At 31.9% G+C, this 20,750-nt stretch overlaps 4 protein-coding genes and 1 non-coding gene across 5 annotated transcripts; 3 read left to right on the top strand and 2 right to left on the bottom strand.

Annotated features, from left to right (window-relative positions):
* Positions 1-1,328: 1,328 nt before the first annotated feature.
* On the bottom strand, positions 1,329-3,461 carry LOC106755568 (mitotic spindle checkpoint protein MAD2). Its single transcript, XM_014637742.2, has 7 exons — positions 3,066-3,461; positions 2,949-2,964; positions 2,713-2,843; positions 2,369-2,489; positions 2,053-2,156; positions 1,795-1,916; positions 1,329-1,708 (listed from the first exon to the last, which is right to left on the bottom strand). Exons 1-7 carry the CDS (start codon positions 3,343-3,345, stop codon positions 1,652-1,654), a joined length of 831 nt encoding a protein of 276 aa, XP_014493228.2. The 5' UTR covers positions 3,346-3,461; the 3' UTR covers positions 1,329-1,651.
* An 806-nt stretch (positions 3,462-4,267) lies between these two features.
* Positions 4,268-5,276, bottom strand: LOC106755937. The gene is made up of 3 exons (XM_014638171.2): positions 4,951-5,276; positions 4,760-4,848; positions 4,268-4,634 (listed from the first exon to the last, which is right to left on the bottom strand). The coding sequence occupies exons 1-3, from the start codon at positions 4,978-4,980 to the stop codon at positions 4,484-4,486; spliced, it is 270 nt and encodes an 89-aa protein (XP_014493657.1). The 5' UTR covers positions 4,981-5,276; the 3' UTR covers positions 4,268-4,483.
* Positions 5,277-6,265: 989 nt separating this feature from the next.
* TRNAV-AAC lies at positions 6,266-6,339 on the top strand. Its single transcript has one exon. It is a non-coding gene; the product is annotated as a tRNA-Val (tRNA).
* Positions 6,340-9,393: 3,054 nt separating this feature from the next.
* Positions 9,394-12,105, top strand: LOC106756453 (glyceraldehyde-3-phosphate dehydrogenase GAPC1, cytosolic). The gene is made up of 12 exons (XM_014638891.2): positions 9,394-9,520; positions 9,630-9,662; positions 9,807-9,907; positions 10,016-10,131; positions 10,263-10,362; positions 10,477-10,623; positions 10,727-10,787; positions 10,883-10,980; positions 11,094-11,236; positions 11,335-11,418; positions 11,559-11,648; positions 11,764-12,105. The coding sequence occupies exons 1-12, from the start codon at positions 9,517-9,519 to the stop codon at positions 11,807-11,809; spliced, it is 1,023 nt and encodes a 340-aa protein (XP_014494377.1). The 5' UTR covers positions 9,394-9,516; the 3' UTR covers positions 11,810-12,105.
* Positions 12,106-16,829: 4,724 nt separating this feature from the next.
* On the top strand, positions 16,830-19,987 carry LOC106776249 (serine/threonine-protein phosphatase 6 regulatory ankyrin repeat subunit A). The gene is made up of 2 exons (XM_014663642.2): positions 16,830-17,940; positions 18,374-19,987. Exons 1-2 carry the CDS (start codon positions 17,272-17,274, stop codon positions 19,661-19,663), a joined length of 1,959 nt encoding a protein of 652 aa, XP_014519128.1. The 5' UTR covers positions 16,830-17,271; the 3' UTR covers positions 19,664-19,987.
* Positions 19,988-20,750: the final 763 nt, after the last annotated feature.

The raw sequence follows: 20,750 nt of genomic DNA, 5'->3' as shown, positions 1-20,750 counted from the left end.
ATATATAAAGCCAAGATCTTCATTAACCCTAATATCTATTTGAATCCTTCGAATTTAAAAATGTAAAGGAGTACTGATGCTCCGTTCTCCCCAGTCCTCCACAATATGTATTTGAATTCTTCTATTCTCTTAACGTATTCCGCTTAAGGCAAGTTCCTCACTCCTCGTCTCCTTGTCTCCTTAGAAAAATTAGTCCCGCCTTGGAAATCTTCGTCTCTCCTACCACCTCCTTATTGTTCACGTTAGGCGTTCCAGAAGAATCCGGTTTGTTTACTCCCCCTAATGGGCTCAGCCACCGTGCCCATTCCCCTTAGTATCGGCTCCATCCCGCATTTGCTTCCACTTCCATCACGTCCAGCAGATTTTTTGGACGGTGCATCCTGACTTTTACGTGTGTCTCCCTGTAACCCGGCAAAAAAATACCCCCTCAACTGTGTATTGTTGGCTAGGTCGAGCATAATTAACTTATTTAGTAGTAAACTATCATAATCTATATACTATTTTTTATTTTATAAAAACTTTCTTCATAAAATCAATCTGAATTGCACACTGTTCTTTTAGTCAGTTTAAAAAAAAATCAAACTGTTTTAAATTAGGAACTGTATTTTAGATTGATTTTTAAAACTTTTATTTGCTGCTCACTTTTTTATTTTTTTATTTTTTTGACAACATAAAAAATTAAAAAATAAAGAAATAAAAATACATGCCCTCCGAGTTAGTTATCTATATATATATATATATATATATATAAATAATTATTAAAATAAAATAATAATATTAAATTATACTAAAATTCATTATATCTTTTAGAAAAACTAAATTTTATTAAAAGATTAAATATGTTTTTTCTCTTAATTTTTAATAAAAATTAAAATTGATCTCAAACTTTTGACTTAATTTAGTTGTAAACTTAATCTAAATTTTGTTAAATTTATTTAATATTTCAGCACAGCATGCATCCGAGTTTAGTTCCAAGGTCCTCCTCGCTAGTACTCGACCACTTTCGTCTTCAGATCTTGGCGAATACCCATATTATCCGCCTTTAGCTCCTCGCCTACACCAGTAAAACCAGAGAGAAGAAAAGAATCGTATATTTCTTCAGTATAATATTCACAAACGTACAAGCCTCCAAATAGGGAATAATTCCCTCCTCCACAGGATAAGACAGTTTGCCCTGTTTGCCCTGACCCAAACTAATAACTAACATACTATAACAGTTTATATTCTCTTTCTCCTCCTGTTTGCCCTGACCCAAAATTATCATTGGAATATTGCAAATAATTGGCTGCGTTTTGGGTTTAGGGATTTCTTCTGCATATGTAATGCTGTTTGACTTTTAACGATTCACTAGATAAAGTCAACCAATATGGCTGCAATCCTCATTTACTATGACAGGATACTTAGATGACGAACAACCATAATACTTACTATCTTATAAAACTGAAATGATTGATGAATCCAGCCTTCTAAAAAACAGGAAGAATTCTTGAGATGGCAATTCTTACCGCCACAACAAGCCAAACATACAGAAGGAAGGATTAAAACTACGTACAAGTTGACACACAGCAGTACACACATATAACGTTGTGAATAGAAAATTCACTGCAAGTTGAGAACGAACAAAAGCTGAAGCTAAGAGATAGGGACTCCTCTACTGTTCATCCCATTCGTCATTCTTGTATGATACGAGTGTGTCAACCTTGTGAATCTGCGCACAGCCAAAACGAAAATATTAGTAATAACCAAATTAAATGTGAGTCCAATAAATTAACCAAACTGTGGATCCAAATTCACCTTAGTGTCGAAGGAATGCAATTTCACCATTTGTGGATTTGCAATAAGTTTTGGATCACTTTCAATCCAAGTGAAAGGAACTGCCACATCTGTGTCAGTGTACGCTAACACATCAAAAACACCTGAAAGAAGATAGTCATGCCCAGCTAGGAGAGATAAAAGAAACTTTGAATGAATAAGAAGATGAAAAACAGAAAGAGATGCACAGGGCGTGACAACTCATTCACATGATTATTGCGTAAAGCATATGTGTCTTACAAGGTTCGTCCAGGCAAGGTAAATAGGTGATACTTGAAGCAATCTGCCTCATAATCGCTTGTATCTCTCTCATTATTTCTTTGTCACTCTTCTCTCGAGAGACACTGAAAGTTTAAACACAAGGAAAAAGCATAAACCAAGGGCCAGTGTAAACACTTGAAGAGTAGAAGTTAAGGCCAAATTTGGCACATTAGTGTTCAAAGAAAAAGAGGCAATGTAAAGATCAAATGAGTTAATTAACCCAGTTTGCTCAGGAGTGTTTTGAGCAATATGAAGTTTATTTACTGAACAAGACTTTAGTTATGAGATTACGCACCCCTTTTCAACAACTTCACCGTCGGTCTCAATGCTGAAGTTCCACCTTTCAAGCACTTCACTGGTGGCCTTGCTCATTATAACAAGGACCACCCTCTGCAACTTGCCAGCCTCAAGCCATTCTTTTCAACATTCAAAAGCAATGGTCAACAAGAATACCACAAATGAACTGCTACTAAAGCAATAAGAAAATAAGTAAATCCCAGCATTGACTCAAAAATCCAAGCTACACCTGATACTATGATCAATTAAATCCAAAAACAACAATCCCCAGTTAATAATGGAATTGTTTCGGTTTCTTCACAGAGGAGAGAACCGCAATGAAAGGAACAAATCAGTAGTTACCAGAGATCTGAGCAGTTAGATTGGCTATAAAGGATTTGACACCCTCGTCTTCAGTGAGCAACATGGGGAGCCCATATTTCTTCACCTTCACAAAACTTTCTTCCGGATAAACTCCGCGATTGTAAAGAATGCTGACCAAATTCCCATGTTAAAAACATCGCAAAACTTCAAGCCACACGCATGAATTGAAATGTGAAAAACAAAGGTTAAAATATTGCGGGACACGAGGATCAAACCTGTTGGCAGCATATCCTGATTTGAAAAATAACCAACAAAAAATTCAGACATGAATTTATCGATTGCAAAATACACTAAATATGCTCAAAAACAAAAAATCAGCGAGTAGGGAATACCGAAGAACTCGCTAACGATTGCTGCGGAACCACGAAGAGTGATTATGTCTTTGGCAACTGTTCTTGCAGCCATTCCCTTTGTTCGGTGTCTAATTTCCAACAAAGAAAAAAACGTTAAAGGTTGAATGGATTTGATGAGAACGATTGGGAATGATTGCGAGGAGAAGAAAAATGAGAACGATTTTATCTGGTGAGCGTAGTGACTGGTTTGGGAAGGGGAAATGGATGGCAATAAATAAGGGATTGGAAGTGGAAAAGAAGCTTGACGGGGAAGATCCATAACGGCTAGTTTTTGTGTTTTTTTTTTGGGAGTGGCTTGTTATTGGGCCTTCGTTGGTCCAATATGCAACGTCAATATTGTTTAAAAATTTCCAATTTAACGGTCATGGGAAAGGAATCGCCTTTTCAGATTCCCGATCCCATTAATTTTAAGTGCAAGTCTACGTGTGAGTGTTATATATATAAAAAAGAGTATTTCTATAAATTTAGTTTTTTTTTTTTTGTAAATACTCTTAGGCTACTGCCTAATATTTGCTTTTCTACAATTTATTTATTTATTTTATATTCAGAAGCTTAAATCATTATAATTAAAATATGTATAAATATTAACAATAATTTATTATACGTATTGATTAATTTATTAACAATTATAGTATATATTTCAATCACAAATAAATCTATTTATTTAATAACTTTATTCTAATTCTTATACTGATTATTTATAAATTATAATGATAATAACTCTTTATTGATAATATAAAATACCGTAATTGTTTATATATATATATATATATATATATATATATATATATATATAAGAAAAGAAACTGTAAATTTTATGCATCGTATGTATAAATATGGGTTAAACCAAAATTTTCTAAAGTTGAAGGACTAAATTGTACCATAGTTTGAAAATGGACTAAAACCAAAATCGCCTAGGGACTAAAAACATATTTAACCCTATAAATATGTGTGTACTGTTTTGATAAAAATCATTTTAAAAGTAATTAATAAAAATTTAATTGACTTGACAATACCTTTTGACATTGGACATTTAACTGTGTACCAAACAAGTAAGCCGACTAACAATGGAACACAAGTAACGCCCAACCTCTACTTTTATAGGCCAATGTTTACCCGGCAAGTTCTTATGTTTATGATAGACTTAAACATTATTAAAACACAATGAAAACTGACGAAGATAACTTGATAATGTGTAAAGTATATAATTTTATTATAATTAGGTTAAATTGAATGTCATCCATCAACAAATTACACGATCATAGTACATGTTGGAAGAAAAATGAAAGATCTGATTAATGTTGTCTCCTACTTCTCGATTCCCAATATCCAAAAAGCCAAAATTTGATATAACTGAAAGGAATATCGAAAATGAAACAGAAAATTTGGCATCTGATTTAGTTTGATGGTTCAGAGAAGAAGTTGTTGACGGATGGCATGATCTGAGGGGTCCTCCCACGAACATACTTCCTCAGACCATGTTGTGAATATTTCTCTCCCTCCTCAAAGTTCTCGAGAACTCCTGCAGCTCTGTTGCTCTTGGTCACCCTGAAATCATCAAACCATAACCAAATTCAACAACACACACCAGAACAAATACTTATGACAGAACAAACATTGAATCTGAACAATGAAAAATGAAACCATAATCAAACAAAAACATGAAACCATACCTGACTTCAGGATTGGTGGTTATGTTCCTCACAAGTTGCATACCGCAGATCCCGACAGCTACACCAACTGCAGCGAAGAGTGGGTATACCTATTCGCACGTAACAAGAACCAATTCAATGTTCAAAAAGTGCACCAGTTTAACCAACTTTATGAGATGCAATTCATGAATATACAAGAAACATAAAAGTACCTCAGGTTTCAACCATCTGTTGGCGGCCATGTTGAGAAGAGAAGCTGCAGAAAAGAGAAAATTGAACGAAGGAGAAACAGAAAACAAGAAACAGGCTCCGCTTCCAAGGAAACTTAACAAGAAGGATGCGGAGCAAAACTGAATGAGGAATGATGAATGTGGTAACTGGTTTATATGTGTGAATGTGATGCGAAAATCATGCCCATTTTATGGTTCATGCAAAAACCCTACAAATTTGGCTACCAAATTCAAAGAATTTGGTCAACGATTGCTTGTTTTTCTTGAATTGTAAGTGAATGAATGGTTGGGTTTCTACTTTCTTGGTTCAATTTGGACCCTTCCTTTTTGGAATATTATTTTTTTTTTCTATTTTTCAAATTTTGTTTCATTTTAGCATTGGCCAAAGTGAAACTTTCTTTGAAGAATACATTTTTTTTTTTCTTTTTTAAAAGCAGAAAAACTAGAGCATTCTAAATATGCATGCAAGGTGGAAGAATCGTAATTGAACACCTTGTCTCTGTGTATGACCATGAACAAGCTGTGAAATATATCAGGCCATGTATTTTTAAATATTTTGATAACTGCCGCGTGACCAAAATGTTTTTTATAATTATTTTATTAGAGGATTAAATTTGGTTTTCTTCATTCTTCCATCTTGAAAATGGAGATATTTGGATTTTGAAAAATATCAAATTTACGTATTTTCTAGACAAAATATTTGATTAAAATTATTTTTTTTAAAAATGAGATAAGATATTTTTATTTTAAAATACGGGGAGCAAAACCATATACTAAACAAAAAATTGTACTTCAGTATTTATTACAAATAAAATATTTTACATGTTGAAGTGCAAACAAAGTCCCACATTGAGTGAAAGAAGGACTTGTCAAAGGTTTATATACACATAGATATCTCCAATGGTAAGAGTCCTTTTGGAGTGGTGCAAAAAGCAAAATCATGAGAGTTTAACTCAAAACAGACAATGTTTTACCATGTGTGGAGTTTTAGGTGTGTGTCGAACCTCCCCCAACAAATCATATAAGATGTATTTTATATTATTAGGCAAGAACAAATTATTATCATTATAATAAATTTTTATTTTTACAATAACTACTATAAAATCATACTTATCATAATTTATAATTAATTGATAATATAAATATTTTTACACTGAAATTGTATAGAAACTAATCTCACGTTTTCATTTTAATATTTGAGATTAAAATTGTGTAATAATAATCCTTTTACGGAAACGGCAAAAACTGCTAGATTTAGTTTTATACCTAATTTTAAATTAATAAACTGAGCAAATATGGTGTCGTGGTGTAGTTGGTTATCACGTCAGTCTAACACACTGAAGGTCTCCGGTTCGAGTCCGGGCGACGCCAAACTGTTATACAATTGATTTTGTTTTATATTTTTTGAATGTAAATGAATTATTTAAAAAAAAGTTACAAAACATATTTCTTTTTAAGTGTAACATTTTGGAACCACCTGTGACGACTTTCATGTTTCATTAATTCTGTTCTAATTTCAAAACCAAATTTTTCTTTGATTTCGACTTTCTGGAAGTTTCTTGATGTTTTGAATACCAACTCTTTGTAGGTATATGAATACAGAAATAACTCATCGCATAATTCACATAGTAGTTTTAGTCACAACACAGTTGTCAAATATTAAGAAATGTAAAATGGAAATTTTTTATAAAGGAAGATCCTTGTTTGACTTTGCTTCCTACTGTATGATAGATCTAGAAAATTGAATTTGTTGACCAAAATTCCTTAATCTATGTTTTACGTTCTCTGCACAATGTTTCAAATTAAAGTTAGTGGCAGTGTTTGAGCTGTGAGTTCATGTTCCATGCCCTCTTAGTAATAAAAGAATTAGCATGACATTCATAATTGAAACATATGATTATTGATTCACAGGACATGAACATGAAGACTGATGTCAAGCATCACGCTCAAGCTTCACCATACATAACACCATGACATCAAATAGGTGAATATAATAGAATTAATGGAAACTAGTCAACCAAACAAGTGAATGATAATTGAAAGAAGAAACATATGATAATTAAGCTCTTTGATTAGTTAGTTATTTTAAATTTGACTAAATAGTTGTTAGCTTTGTATATAAAATATGTCTATGATGATTTAGGGTTTAGAATTTAAAATATAGAAATATTTTTTATCCAATTATGTCATCAACAACTTTAAATTGGATTTTGCTCATTTAACATTAAAAAATAATGAAACTTATGAAATTGAGATCCATAAGTTAGGCGTTGAAATAAATAGTTTATGATAAATTTAGATAGAACGATTATCAAAACCCTTTTATTTAGGCGATTGACCTAAAACAAAATTAAATATTCAGTCATCATTTTTATAATGCTAACAAATACTTTTTTTTAATTAATTTTGTTTTAATTTATACTATTTTCTATTTCTAGAAGACTTGTGTATAGAAATAATATACTAGACAAAAAAAGGAAGGGTTATTTATTTATTTATTTATTTATTTTATTAAGTTTCAAAGTAAATAAATTTCCAACATTGAAACTAGATTGGAAGAGGTTTTGCTTTAATATATCACCATGGTATGAGACGTGTCTTCCTTACCTCTCTATAAAGTGTTTTTTTTTTAAGTTTTATTTCCATATATGATTAGTGTATAAATTGTAAGCTAATTAAAAATAATCCCGAATATAAAGTTTTTCTTTTATTGTCCAATCCACTATTTCACCCATCCCATCATCAACCTCCTCAAAACAATAAAATAAGCTTAAATTTCATTAAATGTTTTCGAAATTGATTAAAATAATTCAATTTGCTCGTATAGAAAATCTAGTTGTGAACTTTTTGTCATATGAAATCATATTATAAATATAATAACAAAAATAAAGACCATGGTAGAAAAAAAAGTTATTATTTTATCTCGTTGTTACTTTTAATTCACACAATATCCATTGAAAGAAAAATTAAGACATGTAAGCATAAGAAAGCGTCATGTAAAATACTTATAAATAAAAATAAATGGTAATTTTTGTCATAAAATCTAAATAAACCGTTTTAGTAAAATATATAATAAATTACAGTGATATAAAAGCAATCTGATGGTAATATATTTCAATTTAATAAGTTATCTTTATTCATAATGTTAATAACGGTTTGAATTGCAAAACATTGTTCTATAATTTTTAAATATTCCTTTACAATATAAAATCTAATGCTACAGTTTTAAACTGTTAAAAATTAAACGTAGTCAAAATGGTAACGTCAATCTCTTGAATTCTTGTGAAATAGGATGTTGTTTTTTCTTTATGCATGGCATCATAAAGTCATAGAACAATCTAGAAATTGCACCGTCCATTTTAAAACTCTTTCCTATTTTCTCCATTACCTTATATTTATTATGGAATATTTCTCTCTTAATTTACTGGTCATCATAAATATTAAATATTTAAATACCACTTTCACACCTCTTATAGGAATGTATTTTTGACAGCAAATAAAATTAACTGTAATTTTAAATGAATATGATTCATAAAATGTTAATGAAGGTTTGAATTGTAAAACATAGGTGTTAAAAAGAAAAACCTTATTTAACTGTGTTCAGGATCAATATAAAGAATCCATTCGAAACTTGACAAGTCTCGGCATAAAAACAGCTCAAACCCCGAATATTCTTTAATCCCAGTTTATAATTCCGGCAACAGCTACCAAACATCATTAAAAAAAGCAAAATAAAGTGTTAAACAACAGACACTATTACTATAAACATTAAATATTTAATAAAAACATTAAACAATTTTTTAATTTCAATATAGATTAAATAGACTTAGTTACATACTTTACCATTTTTTGTTTTACATAATTTATGGATTTAATAAACTTTATCATATGAATTTTAAAATTCTTCACCTTTTACATTTATGATGATTGATTATCAAATAATTAATGAAATCAAACTTTCAATTTCGTAAACTTTACCATTGAATTTGCTATATCTTAAATTTTACCATTAAATTTTAAATTTTCAAAATCTACCACATATAAAGTTGACATATTTGTTATCTAATGTGAACTTCTCCTTTTTTGAAGACATCAAATTAGTTATTTAGTATATATATATATATATATATATATATATATATATATATGTTAAATTTAATATAAAAAAATTGACACACGAAAAATACTCGTATTATGTTAGTTTAATTTCTGATTAAAGCAATGATTATTAGGAAGGTCCAAACCAACATGATGCAGCCAAGTGTCTTATCAGACATTTCTAGATGGTAGTGGCAACCAAGGTTGAACCAGGGGCAACCCTTGGTTTTCATTTTTCAATGCAACTAAATCAGCGGCTCCAAGCTGCCACTTTTTTCTTTTTCCCCAAGCAGAACGGTCACGGTCATCACGTGATCATCACGTGACACACTGCTTCTTCAGACATAACCCTCCTTTAAATACCTCTTCCTAACCTTCTTTTTCTTCACCAAACCACTCTCTAATCACTTTCTATCTGCTTTCAAATCTCATTCCAACTCAAACACTCTCATGGGTAACCACTGGTCTATTCTTCTTTCTTCTTTCCCAGCTTCATATATCTTTGCACACTCTTAATAATCTGTTGTTTTTGATGTTTTTTTTTTCTTCCTTGTATTGAACAGCATCAGACAAGAAAATTAGGATCGGTATCAACGGTAATTGGTTTTGTTTCGTGTGACTTTTGCTATTTTTTTTTTTTTTGTTTTGTTTTGTACTTGGATGTTTTATATGTATCTATATCTATATTTGTATACATGTATATATGTATAAACTAAAGCATATGAATTATTTGCATGTAGGATTCGGAAGGATTGGCCGTTTGGTGGCCAGGGTTGCCCTTCAAAGGAACGATGTTGAACTCGTTGCAATCAACGATCCTTTCATCACCACTGATTACATGGTAAATCTATATTGTTTATTCTGTTGACTTTTTCGAGAGAGAATATTACAATATTGTACATGAGATTAGTAGCTTTTGGTAACAATCTGTGTTGTTGTTTAATTACAGACATATATGTTCAAGTATGACACTGTTCATGGCCAATGGAAGCATTTTGATGTCAAGGTGAAGGACTCTAAGACCCTTCTCTTTGGTGAGAAGCCCGTGACAGTTTTTGGTATCAGGTAACTCGAGCTTTTAATTTTTGTGTTTGATTAAATCATTGATTTCCTACTGTAATTACTAGTAGTATACTCAAGGTTTATTTTATTTTATTTTTATAATTTTTATCGGATTATTTGATTTTGCTCCTCAGGAACCCCGAAGACATTCCATGGGGAGAGGCTGGTGCTGACTATGTTGTTGAGTCAACTGGGGTATTCACTGACAAGGACAAGGCTGCTGCTCACTTGAAGGTTCACTCTGATTTCTGATCCACACAATTTTTCTGTTGTTATTTGATTTTTAGATCTTTTTATTTTATCCTGAATACTAGAAATGAGTGTGATTTGGGGTTTGGTTGCTCTCAGGGTGGTGCCAAGAAGGTTGTGATTTCTGCCCCAAGCAAAGATGCACCCATGTTTGTTGTCGGTGTTAACGAGAAAGAATACAAACCAGAGCTTGACATTGTTTCCAACGCTAGCTGCACCACCAATTGCCTTGCTCCCCTCGCCAAGGTTTTTTGTTTGATACCTTTGTAATGATATATTTCCTGGTGCTTCTCTCTGCATTTTAAAGTTGCATGCGTGTTTTTTAATTCATAGTTTTGATCTTGAATAGGTCATCAATGACCGATTCGGAATTGTTGAGGGTCTCATGACCACTGTTCACGCCATCACAGGTCCGACAATAGCCTCTGTTTGAATAAATCCATGTTCTTGTTCAATGTAAGATGACGATGATGTTCATTACTATCTTCTTTTTGTGATGAATCAGCGACTCAGAAGACTGTTGATGGTCCATCAAGCAAGGATTGGAGGGGTGGAAGAGCTGCTTCCTTCAATATTATTCCCAGCAGCACTGGAGCTGCCAAGGTATCAATTTTCATTATATCTAGAATGATTCATATTACTCTTTTTGTTGGATGATGCTGATTATATTGTTCCTAAGCTTTTTCATTGTTGAATGATGAATTTGGGATAAACAGGCTGTAGGAAAAGTTCTTCCAGCACTGAACGGCAAACTCACCGGAATGTCTTTCCGAGTCCCTACTGTTGATGTTTCAGTTGTTGACCTCACTGTCAGGCTAGAGAAGGCAGCAACCTATGAGCAAATCAAGGCTGCTATCAAGTAAGTTTTAAGGTTTTGAAGAACTTATCATTTGATTTGAATCGTGTTTTTTTTTTTTTGGTTCCTACTGACATCAACTGTTTGTGTTGAAAATCCAGGGAGGAATCAGAGGGCAAATTGAAGGGTATTTTGGGTTACACTGAAGACGATGTTGTGTCTACTGATTTTGTTGGTGACAGCAGGTGAAGTTCTGTTCTGAAGCAATGCTTACTTCTCCGACAATCTTAGTTGGTGGAAAGATGATAAATTACGATGATCAGTTTTTGTTGTCTGAATCTAATTACTTACTATATGCATCGGTGAATGTTAATTTCATTTACAGGTCTAGCATTTTTGACGCCAAGGCCGGAATTTCTTTGAATGAAAACTTTGTAAAGCTTGTTTCGTGGTACGACAACGAATGGGGTTACAGGTAATGGTTCTACACCATGAGAATCCTCTGAACACAAGTTCGAGGAAACATGTTTTTTTTTTTGTTTGTTTATCTAAATCCTTTCTAACGAGGATAATGTTTTTATTTTTTGCAGTACCCGTGTGATTGATTTGATTGTCCACATTGCATCCGTGGCATAAGAATTGAGGCTGAGCTTGGCTGCTACACCGTTCTAAATTTTAATCGAGTTTTAGTGTGAATTCGGAATAAGAACACTTGTGTTGCAGTGAGTAATATCATTGTAATACAGTGATTACAATTTGTATTTACATTTTTGAAGTTAGTAGACGGCCTTAGGGTTTTTCTCCTGTTGTAACGAATGGTTCACTCTTCTGTTTCGTCACCATAATCATCCATGACACAAATCAACATTTTGTTTTCCATGACTCTTTTGTTTTCGTTTACATATTATCAAAATCATCTATCTTGTGGGAAACCAAGTTATAGTTGAATGCTGATTATATTACTGATTTATTAATTTTTATGTAATTTGGTCCTCTTTTTCGATCATTGGGAAGGGTCCAAGCCCAACATCATGAAACTATAATGCTTGGTTTTGAATATTCAAAAATAAATGTCTGTTTTTCACTTTATCTAGAATGCTGATTATATTACTGATTTATTAATTTTTGGAGTGTCAAAATTTAGTTGGGCCAGATTGGAGAGGTTTGGTACGAGATGGAAAGCCCATAAATGAAAACCCAGAAAAAATGAAACGCACACCTAATGTTATGGACACGAATGAAAATGTAGAAATAATGGTCGAATGAACATTTTTGCTTTGATTGGAATTTTTTCTCCTAACTTCCTATTTCCTACTAAAGCATTCTTGTAGGTGAAATTTAAAATGCATGCCTAACTTGCATTTTTATTTATTGATTTTAATTTTTTTTTCTTTCGAGAATTCTTCTAAAAAAAATCACTGTAGAGCAGGCTAAATCATGTTACAAAATGTGATTTTGAAAGTTATTTAAAAATACATAAAAATAATGTTATTATTTAATATAAATTCCACTTAAAAATACTTCTTTAAATTTAAGTAGTTGATGTGAATCACTTATATTATAATTTTTTTTTTATAAATAATTTTATTGATCACATCAAAATGTTCTTAGCAATCATTCGGTCGTAGAAATGTTTGTTTCACACCTTCTGCCCCTTTTTGCTTACCTGTTTCAGTTATCCCTATGACATTTAATTTATATTAATTGTATTAATTTTGTGCAATAACTTAGTCGCCTTAATCACTGTTAATGAAAATATTATTACTTCTTTATCTGTGTGAATCTAAATTGCAAAATTTTAAGGCACAGCCAAAAGAGTAACAAGTAATAAAATTCAATTAGTTTATTTACTAAAAGTAATATTGTAAAACTAACATACACAAAAAAAAAAAAGTAGTTTCTTTTTGTCAGATTAAAAAATTAGTATATTTATGCAAATAGAGTAAGAAATGTATGATGTAATGGTTAATTGGATTCAATCTTTTTCTAATAGGAAGCAGATTTTTGTCTTATGTAATTTGTTTTTAAGAGTTGTTGCTGTATTTATATTATCATATTTGTCGGTGGCACATGGATGTTGCTCGTCTCATTTGACTAAAGATAAGCTAGACAGATCGACATGTTTTGAAATAGTTTTCAACAAATTTTGCATTATGAAATTGATTGAAAATCATAAAGAAATTGTTTTTATTTAATATATTTTTTTTTTAATTTTATAGTTCTCAGTTCACTAGTATGTAAAAAAAAAAATACTCAAAATCTTAAGAACTATTTGTAACATTTATTATTTTTTAATAACACATGTAAACCAAAACAAACCCATTAAATTTGATATCTCTCTCTCTCTCTCTCTCTCTCTATATATATATATATATATATATATATATATATATATATATATATATATATATATATATATATATATATATTACGAACAGATACAGTGATCTTATGATGCAGATTTATCAGAAAAAATGCATAAACAGAGAGCAGAGAGTGGGTGAGTGGTGAAGCCCCACAGTATTCCTCGATTCCTTCGTCAGAGTCACCTTCCACGTGAAAAGAGATGAATGAAGGTGTACCAAATAGGATTATTCATGTGCATAAATTAATTTCTTTTTTCATTTTATTTTCTGTTTTAGATATAACATTAGTATATATTATTATTTTTTTAATTTTAAACTTTTATCATGGTTTTATTTTTGTAAAAGTCTCAAAAATGAAAAAAAAAATGTATTCAAACTATCTTTAGTTTCACGAGATTAATGGATATACTAAACAAGTTTTAAATTAAGGTTAAGATATAATGAAAACGAGGATTCGCTTAACGAACAGCTTTTTCATTCCTTTAAAATTAGTACTAAAAACTAGAGTTCATTTCTTAAATCACTTTTTTTTATCCTCTTGAAGAATATCAATCTGTCTTTAAGGCTATGTTTTTTTATGGAAATGATTTGGAGGAGATAATTTGAATGAATTTAAGTGGATTTGAGGGTATTTTTTTGTTGTTTTTTTGAGTGGAGTTGTGAGTAATTGAGAGTAGATTTAAAGGTAAAGTTTGTGAAAATTAGTGTAAGATTTGATTGATGTGATATATTTAAAAAATTAATTTAATTGGTAGAAATTTAAAATTACCAAAATATCCCTAATTATTAAAGTAATATAAAATGTTATTTTTTAATGTTATATATAAATGTAAAAATGTTTATAAAGAAAGTAAATTTATTAATAATTATTAAAATTAATTTTTAATTATTAAAAAGCTACTCTCCTCATGTGCAGATCGCAAATTTTGGGTATGAAATCCTGTAGTTGTATTATTTTATGATGTAACTTAATTATTTTATGTTATTATATAAATGGTATTTTAAAAATCTACGTGGACAAATATGAAATTTTGATATGAATTCGCGCAAATCATCGCAGTGGAACGAAGAAGTCGAAATTGGAAAATCCCGCAAATCCACTGCTTTCCATCGCCTTCAATCCATGCAAATGAACGCGTATTTAAGCTGAATTCATCGCTCGCAAAACCGTCTAAATAATAAATTATGTGCAAACGAACACACCATAAACCTTTGTTTTTGTTATCACATATTCCAAAACATTTTCCGAAAGAACAAAAAGGAGAGTTATTTTTTTAAGTTAGGAAATGCAGCTTTTTGAAAACACTAAAAAGGATCTAAGCCTTTAATTAAAAACACGTGTTTAAGCTAAATTTTATTAAATGTTAAAAAATATGGCACCAAAATAAATTAGAAGAAATACAATATCAATATTTAGCATGTATATTATGAAAATACAGCAAAATAATCTATAAAATTCAAACCATCCCCAGTAAAATTGGAGATTTGGTATCAGTTTTAATTCAATACAGCTATTTTCATATCATTTATATTCTTTAAACTGCAAAGGACAAGTGTTGGAAGAGTCAACATGTGTGATGTAAAACCTTGGATCTATACAACATGCTGATTTGTATTTTAAGCAAGAGAAACAATGAATGCTACTTTTTCTTGCATTTAATTGTCACTAACTAACAGTTAGAAGGTCCGATTTTCACCAATTCATTTATAATCCTTGAATGTACAACATTGACAATCCTACCAAATGGTTAACCATGATATCGGAGATATTATCTTCAAGATATATATAATTAATTTGTTTTAAATTAAATTAAATATAATATTTTATTATTTAAGTTAAGAAACATATAAATAAAAAGTTAATTAATTGTTCAAATTTTATTTTTAAAAAAATAATTATCTTTTTAAAATACTTTTCCTTTTTTTAAAAGTATTTTTTCATCTATTTATATAAATAATTTAATCTTACAAAATTTGGATTAAAAAGTAATGCTTTTATTAAATATCTTACAAATATGATGTTTCAATTTTTTATTTAAAAAACTTAAATTTGATTAAATTTATAAAGAATAGATACATTATTGAATAAAACAATGTTTTTTATTGAAAATCCGGTATAAAAACTGCATATAATATATAATTCATTAACGTCTATTTGTTATATCATCTCTCACTCAACTCTTTCATTGAAAACAAACAAACAAACTGTACCTGAAGTGGGACAACTTACCTGAAATAACAATGTCACAAAATTAACTTCCTTATATTAAATATTTTTTAGTCTTTATATTCACAGAAATCTACATTAATTTCTCAACGAAAAAATTGCAGTTTAATGAAATTTTTGTTGCAAGTTTATGGGTATATATTCTTATTTTTCAAAGAAAAATGTGTCCTTTAATAGTCCATTTATGAAAATAGAACTATTATTGATACATTTCCATATATAAAAACAAAAATAAATTTATAAATTTTTATGTAATGGTACACTCACACGACATATTTATTATCTAATGAGTGTATAAGGTGGTAGAGTATTTTTTTTTTTTCATTTTTTTTATTTTTTTGAAACATTGAAAAGTTCAGAATCCCAAAGAAAGAAAGAGAAACAAGAATTACTTAAGTTAGCACTTTTCTCAACCAGACAAAAGTCAAACAATGATGTGTAAGTCTCTTTCTTTGTTCTCTCTTTTCTGCTTTCACAATTTTCACATTTACCAGCCTCAAAGATAAGAGTACATGAACTAGGTAGGTTTGTCCCAATCTTAAATGACTGAAGAACAGCTCTATGAAGTTTATATCTTTATGCTTTCAGCACTGCAATAATCTTTATTCTTTGCTGCACAGATAATGCAGACAAATTTGATTTGTCAAAAATAGTCTGTGCCCTCTGTCTTCATTTCTCTGCACACAATTATATGTTGTACCACATCTCCTCTTTCAAGTGAACACAATCCTTGAAATTTCCCAAAGTGAATGGAAACAAAATTTCACAGCAACCTGCTTTTAAAATTACAAGATTTTTCATGATTAAAAATGACAGAACAAATTGACAACCTTCAATACTGTTACAAGGTGGTGCTGATAACATCTAAAAATGGTCGGGCCTAAATTACAGACGATTTTAACAACAGATCAAAAGTTTAAGATGCATTAAACAACACTGTTATAACTGCTTATATAGTATTTTTACAAGCAATTGTTTAAAGTTACAAGTTGGTTACTGGGTCAGATATTCATGAATAAATAAATGTCCTTTGGCCATATGCTCACGGATCAGAGAATCTTAATCTTTCTATGCTCTCTTTCCAACTTTTCTTCTGCACCATTGACAGAAACTCTGTCTCACTCACACACAAACACACTCAAACTCATGTTCATCTAATATCATAATTTATAGTACGGTGTGTGACGTGTGTTTTCACTGTCTCTTTTAACATTTTGCCCTCAATATCAGCAGAAAACGGTAGTTAGATTCATGTTCGCAATTAATTAGGCCACCCCCACCGACCCTTTCCTCCACTTCTTCACACTATCAATCTCACACCAATAATTTTTCATACAATCTATCACACCTTGAGAAACTGAAATAAGGAAATACATTGAATCAGAACTGAAAAAACTACCACTTCCCAACACAAGTTTGATGCATTCTTACACTTACTTTGATTGATACTGGTGTTTTGCACACACAAGTTTGTTTCTTTAAGAGGGTGAAATTGCAAATGTGCAATGTCTCCTTCACACTTGCCTCTTCGCTGGGAGAGCACCGGAGAACAGTGGTGGTACGCTTCTCCGATCGATTGCGCCGCCGCGAACGGCCACTACGATCTGGTGGTGGAACTTCTCCACCTCGACGCCAACCTCCTCATTAAGCTCACTTCCCTCCGCAGAATTCGGCGCCTCGAAACAGTGTGGGACGACGAGGAACACTTCGAGGACGTCGCGAAATGTCGCTCGCAGGTTGCGAGGAGCCTCATGCTGGAATGCGAGACGAGAAGAGGAACCAACTCTCTCATTCGCGCCGGGTACGGCGGGTGGCTCCTCTACACCGCCGCCTCTGCCGGTGACGTGGATTTCGTCCGGGAGCTATTGGGGAGGAACCCTGCGCTTGTGTTGGGAGAAGGAGAGTATGGAGTGACTGATATACTGTATGCTGCTGCGAGGAGCAATAGCTGTGAGGTGTTTGAGGTTGTGCTTCGTTCTGCTCTCTCGCCGGCGGCGCAGATGGAAGAGGTTTACGAGAGGGATATGACGAATAGGGCGGTTCATGCTGCTGCGAGAGGAGGGAACTGGGAGATGCTGAAGCAGCTCGTGGAAGAGGGTTGTGGTGTTTTGGGGTTTAGAGATGCTCAGGGTTGCACCGTTTTGCATACTGCAGCTGCCAGAGGACAGGTTCAGGTGAGGAATTTGGTTACTCTACAAAACTCAGACACAGTACCATAAACTTTTCTATTTTTTGGAGATAATCAGAATTAGAATTTCATCTTAATAATTGTCTTCACATGTTACCGAGGTCAAATTTTAAATCTGATCGAAGAATGGTACTGATACTTTGCTCTTTCAGGTGAATTTATCAAGCATTGTGCTCTTTTTCTTTAAGATTATTCTCATTCCCTTTAGACAAAATTTCGATGCAGATTTGTAGATGTTTTTGTCAAAGAGGAGAGTTAGAGATTTATTTTGGTGATTTGTAAGATAAATGTTTCCAGAAATGTTAATATAAATTAACTAGAAATGTTTTGTGGAACTGTATCTCAGTTTTATCTTCTGTTTAACACCTGAAACAAAAATGTTTTCGGTGACCCTTATTTTGATCATTTTAATGATGCAGGTGGTGAGAAATCTACTTGCATCATTCGATGTTGTAAACTCAACAGATGGTCAAGGGAACACAGCGTTACATGTAGCATCTTACGGGGGTCACTTATCTGTGGTGGAGATTCTGATTCTTGCATCCCCTTCATTAGCATTGTTAACCAACCACTATGGAGATACTTTTCTTCATATGGCAGTGGCTGGTTTCAGAAGTCCTGGTTTCCGTAGACTGGACAAACATGCTGAACTCTTGAAGCAATTGGTTTGTGGAAAGATTGTGAACTTAGAGAACATCATCAATGCCAAGAACAATGATGGAAGAACGGTTCTTCATGTATCAGTGATTGATAATGTTCAATGCGAGCTAGTGGAACTGTTGATGTCTGTGCCATCAATTGATCTGAACATTTGTGATGCTGATGGGATGACCCCTTTGGATCTTCTAAAACAAAGACCAAAATCAGCATCTTCTGATATTTTAATCAAGATGATAATTTCCTCCGGAGGGGTCTCTAATGGTCGAAAAGCTATAGCAGAAAATGCACTTTGCACTCATCACAAAGCTCATGTCATTGGAGGGAGTCCTGGCACTTCGTTTAGAATACCAGATGCTGAGATATTCCTGTACACTGGAATTGAGAATTCATCAGATGCCAATTATGATCAAGCAAGTGTGGAATCATATTCCTGCTCGAACGAACCAAGCAATTCTGACTCGGAAAATTCTCCACACACCAAGAAGTATGATAATTCTGCTAATCGTGCTGTAAGGCGTTCGAAGTTTCGTCTCAGGTGGCCTAAAAGAAAAGAGACAAAAGCAGCTGCATCAGAATTAGAAGATGACGATTCTCTTAATCCTTTTAGTTCAAGTGGAAACTTGGAAGATTTTCCAGTTCCATTGCGGCAAAGATACTCACAACCATGCTCCCTTCCAAACAGCAAAAGAACAACTTCTCTTCCAAGTCCAACCTCCAGAGTGAAATTCAGTGCTGGTCTGATGCAAGGTGTGATTCAAGCAAAACAACATTATTCTCATTCAACTCCAAGTCCTTTCCAAGAATTATCTGTGGCTTCTCTTTCTTCCATCAAGAAACAAAAGGGTACTGATATAAAAGGACCCTCTTGCTCTAATAATCCACCATTGGAGGACAGAGAACTTCTGTTGAACTACAAACATTGCTCCCTCAATAAAAAATTGATGAATGGGTATTTTTCTTTTGGGGCACAAGGCCTGGCTGTTGAAAATTCCAATAGCTGCGCAAAGTCAAACAGGAGTTACAAGCGTTTGAGTTCCATAGTTGCCTGAGGATTATGATCAGTTAATTTTGGTCAGAAGATGAAAATAAGATATTACTATTGATCTTGTAATGACAAGTTTGTAAAGATTAGTGCAAAAATATGCACATAGGTGGTGATGATATCTAAAATGTTTGGCGTACAGTACAAAAATAACCACCACATCCAAATTCCAGCAGCAATACCAGTTGATGCTTGTTTGCTTCTTGTGGGACACATGTTATCTTTTCTGTATCTTCTTACAGCAATTTTTTTGTAATCTGCTATTGTACTCTTCAAGGTCTAACACGTTCAGATTACACGACTGACAATAAAATAAAAGTGTAAAACTGAATATATCCCTATAGTTTCATAGCATAATCTGCCAAAGTGCTGATACTCAAATTTTCATTCAATAATGCTCTGATAATGAAAATGTACAAATTATAGTAAACTATGTTAAGAATTCCCTATAAGTTGGAAGCCCGTTTGTAAGATAAAGACTACATAAATTAAAAAGACTTTATAAATTTATTATTTTGAAATTTTAGATTAGAAGTAGTGTTATAGTTTCTTATACCAATTTGCTTACTCTCAATTAATTAAATTAGTTAGCTTTGACATTTTCGTAGTTTTGCCAACTACACCTATGATTTTATTGACGATGGAGACATTGGTCATTACAGTTTATTTTTTCGTGAAACATAATCTGATTATTACTTGAAAATAATAATAGTTTTGAGTGTTTAGTTTCTTGTATATTGTTAAACTTAAAAATAGTTTATTTTACGTACTTCCACAAGCAGAAAACACGAGAAGTGTTTGTTATACAAGAATTATTGCATGAATAAAAAGCTTTTTGAACAAATTCTACGAATTGTGAAACAAGTCTATGACCCATTGTAAGTTTTTAAGGTTGGATTATAACAGAGAAAACTCGTTGAAATTCTTAAATCTCATGTGACACATAAATATTATAATAGTTAAAGGGAAATTAGGTTGGCAAAACTGTTTTATAATATTAATAGTATTTTATATTTTACTATAGTAAAAAAATACCATCTTGATTTATTTCAATATCATTTAAAAATATTTAACAAAAAAATATAAAACACAAA

Source organism: Vigna radiata, chromosome 2 (genome assembly GCF_000741045.1).
Source record: "Vigna radiata var. radiata cultivar VC1973A chromosome 2, Vradiata_ver6, whole genome shotgun sequence".
In the NCBI taxonomy this organism is placed as follows: Eukaryota; Viridiplantae; Streptophyta; class Magnoliopsida; order Fabales; family Fabaceae; genus Vigna; species Vigna radiata.
This window is presented reverse-complemented; position numbering and strand designations above follow the sequence as displayed.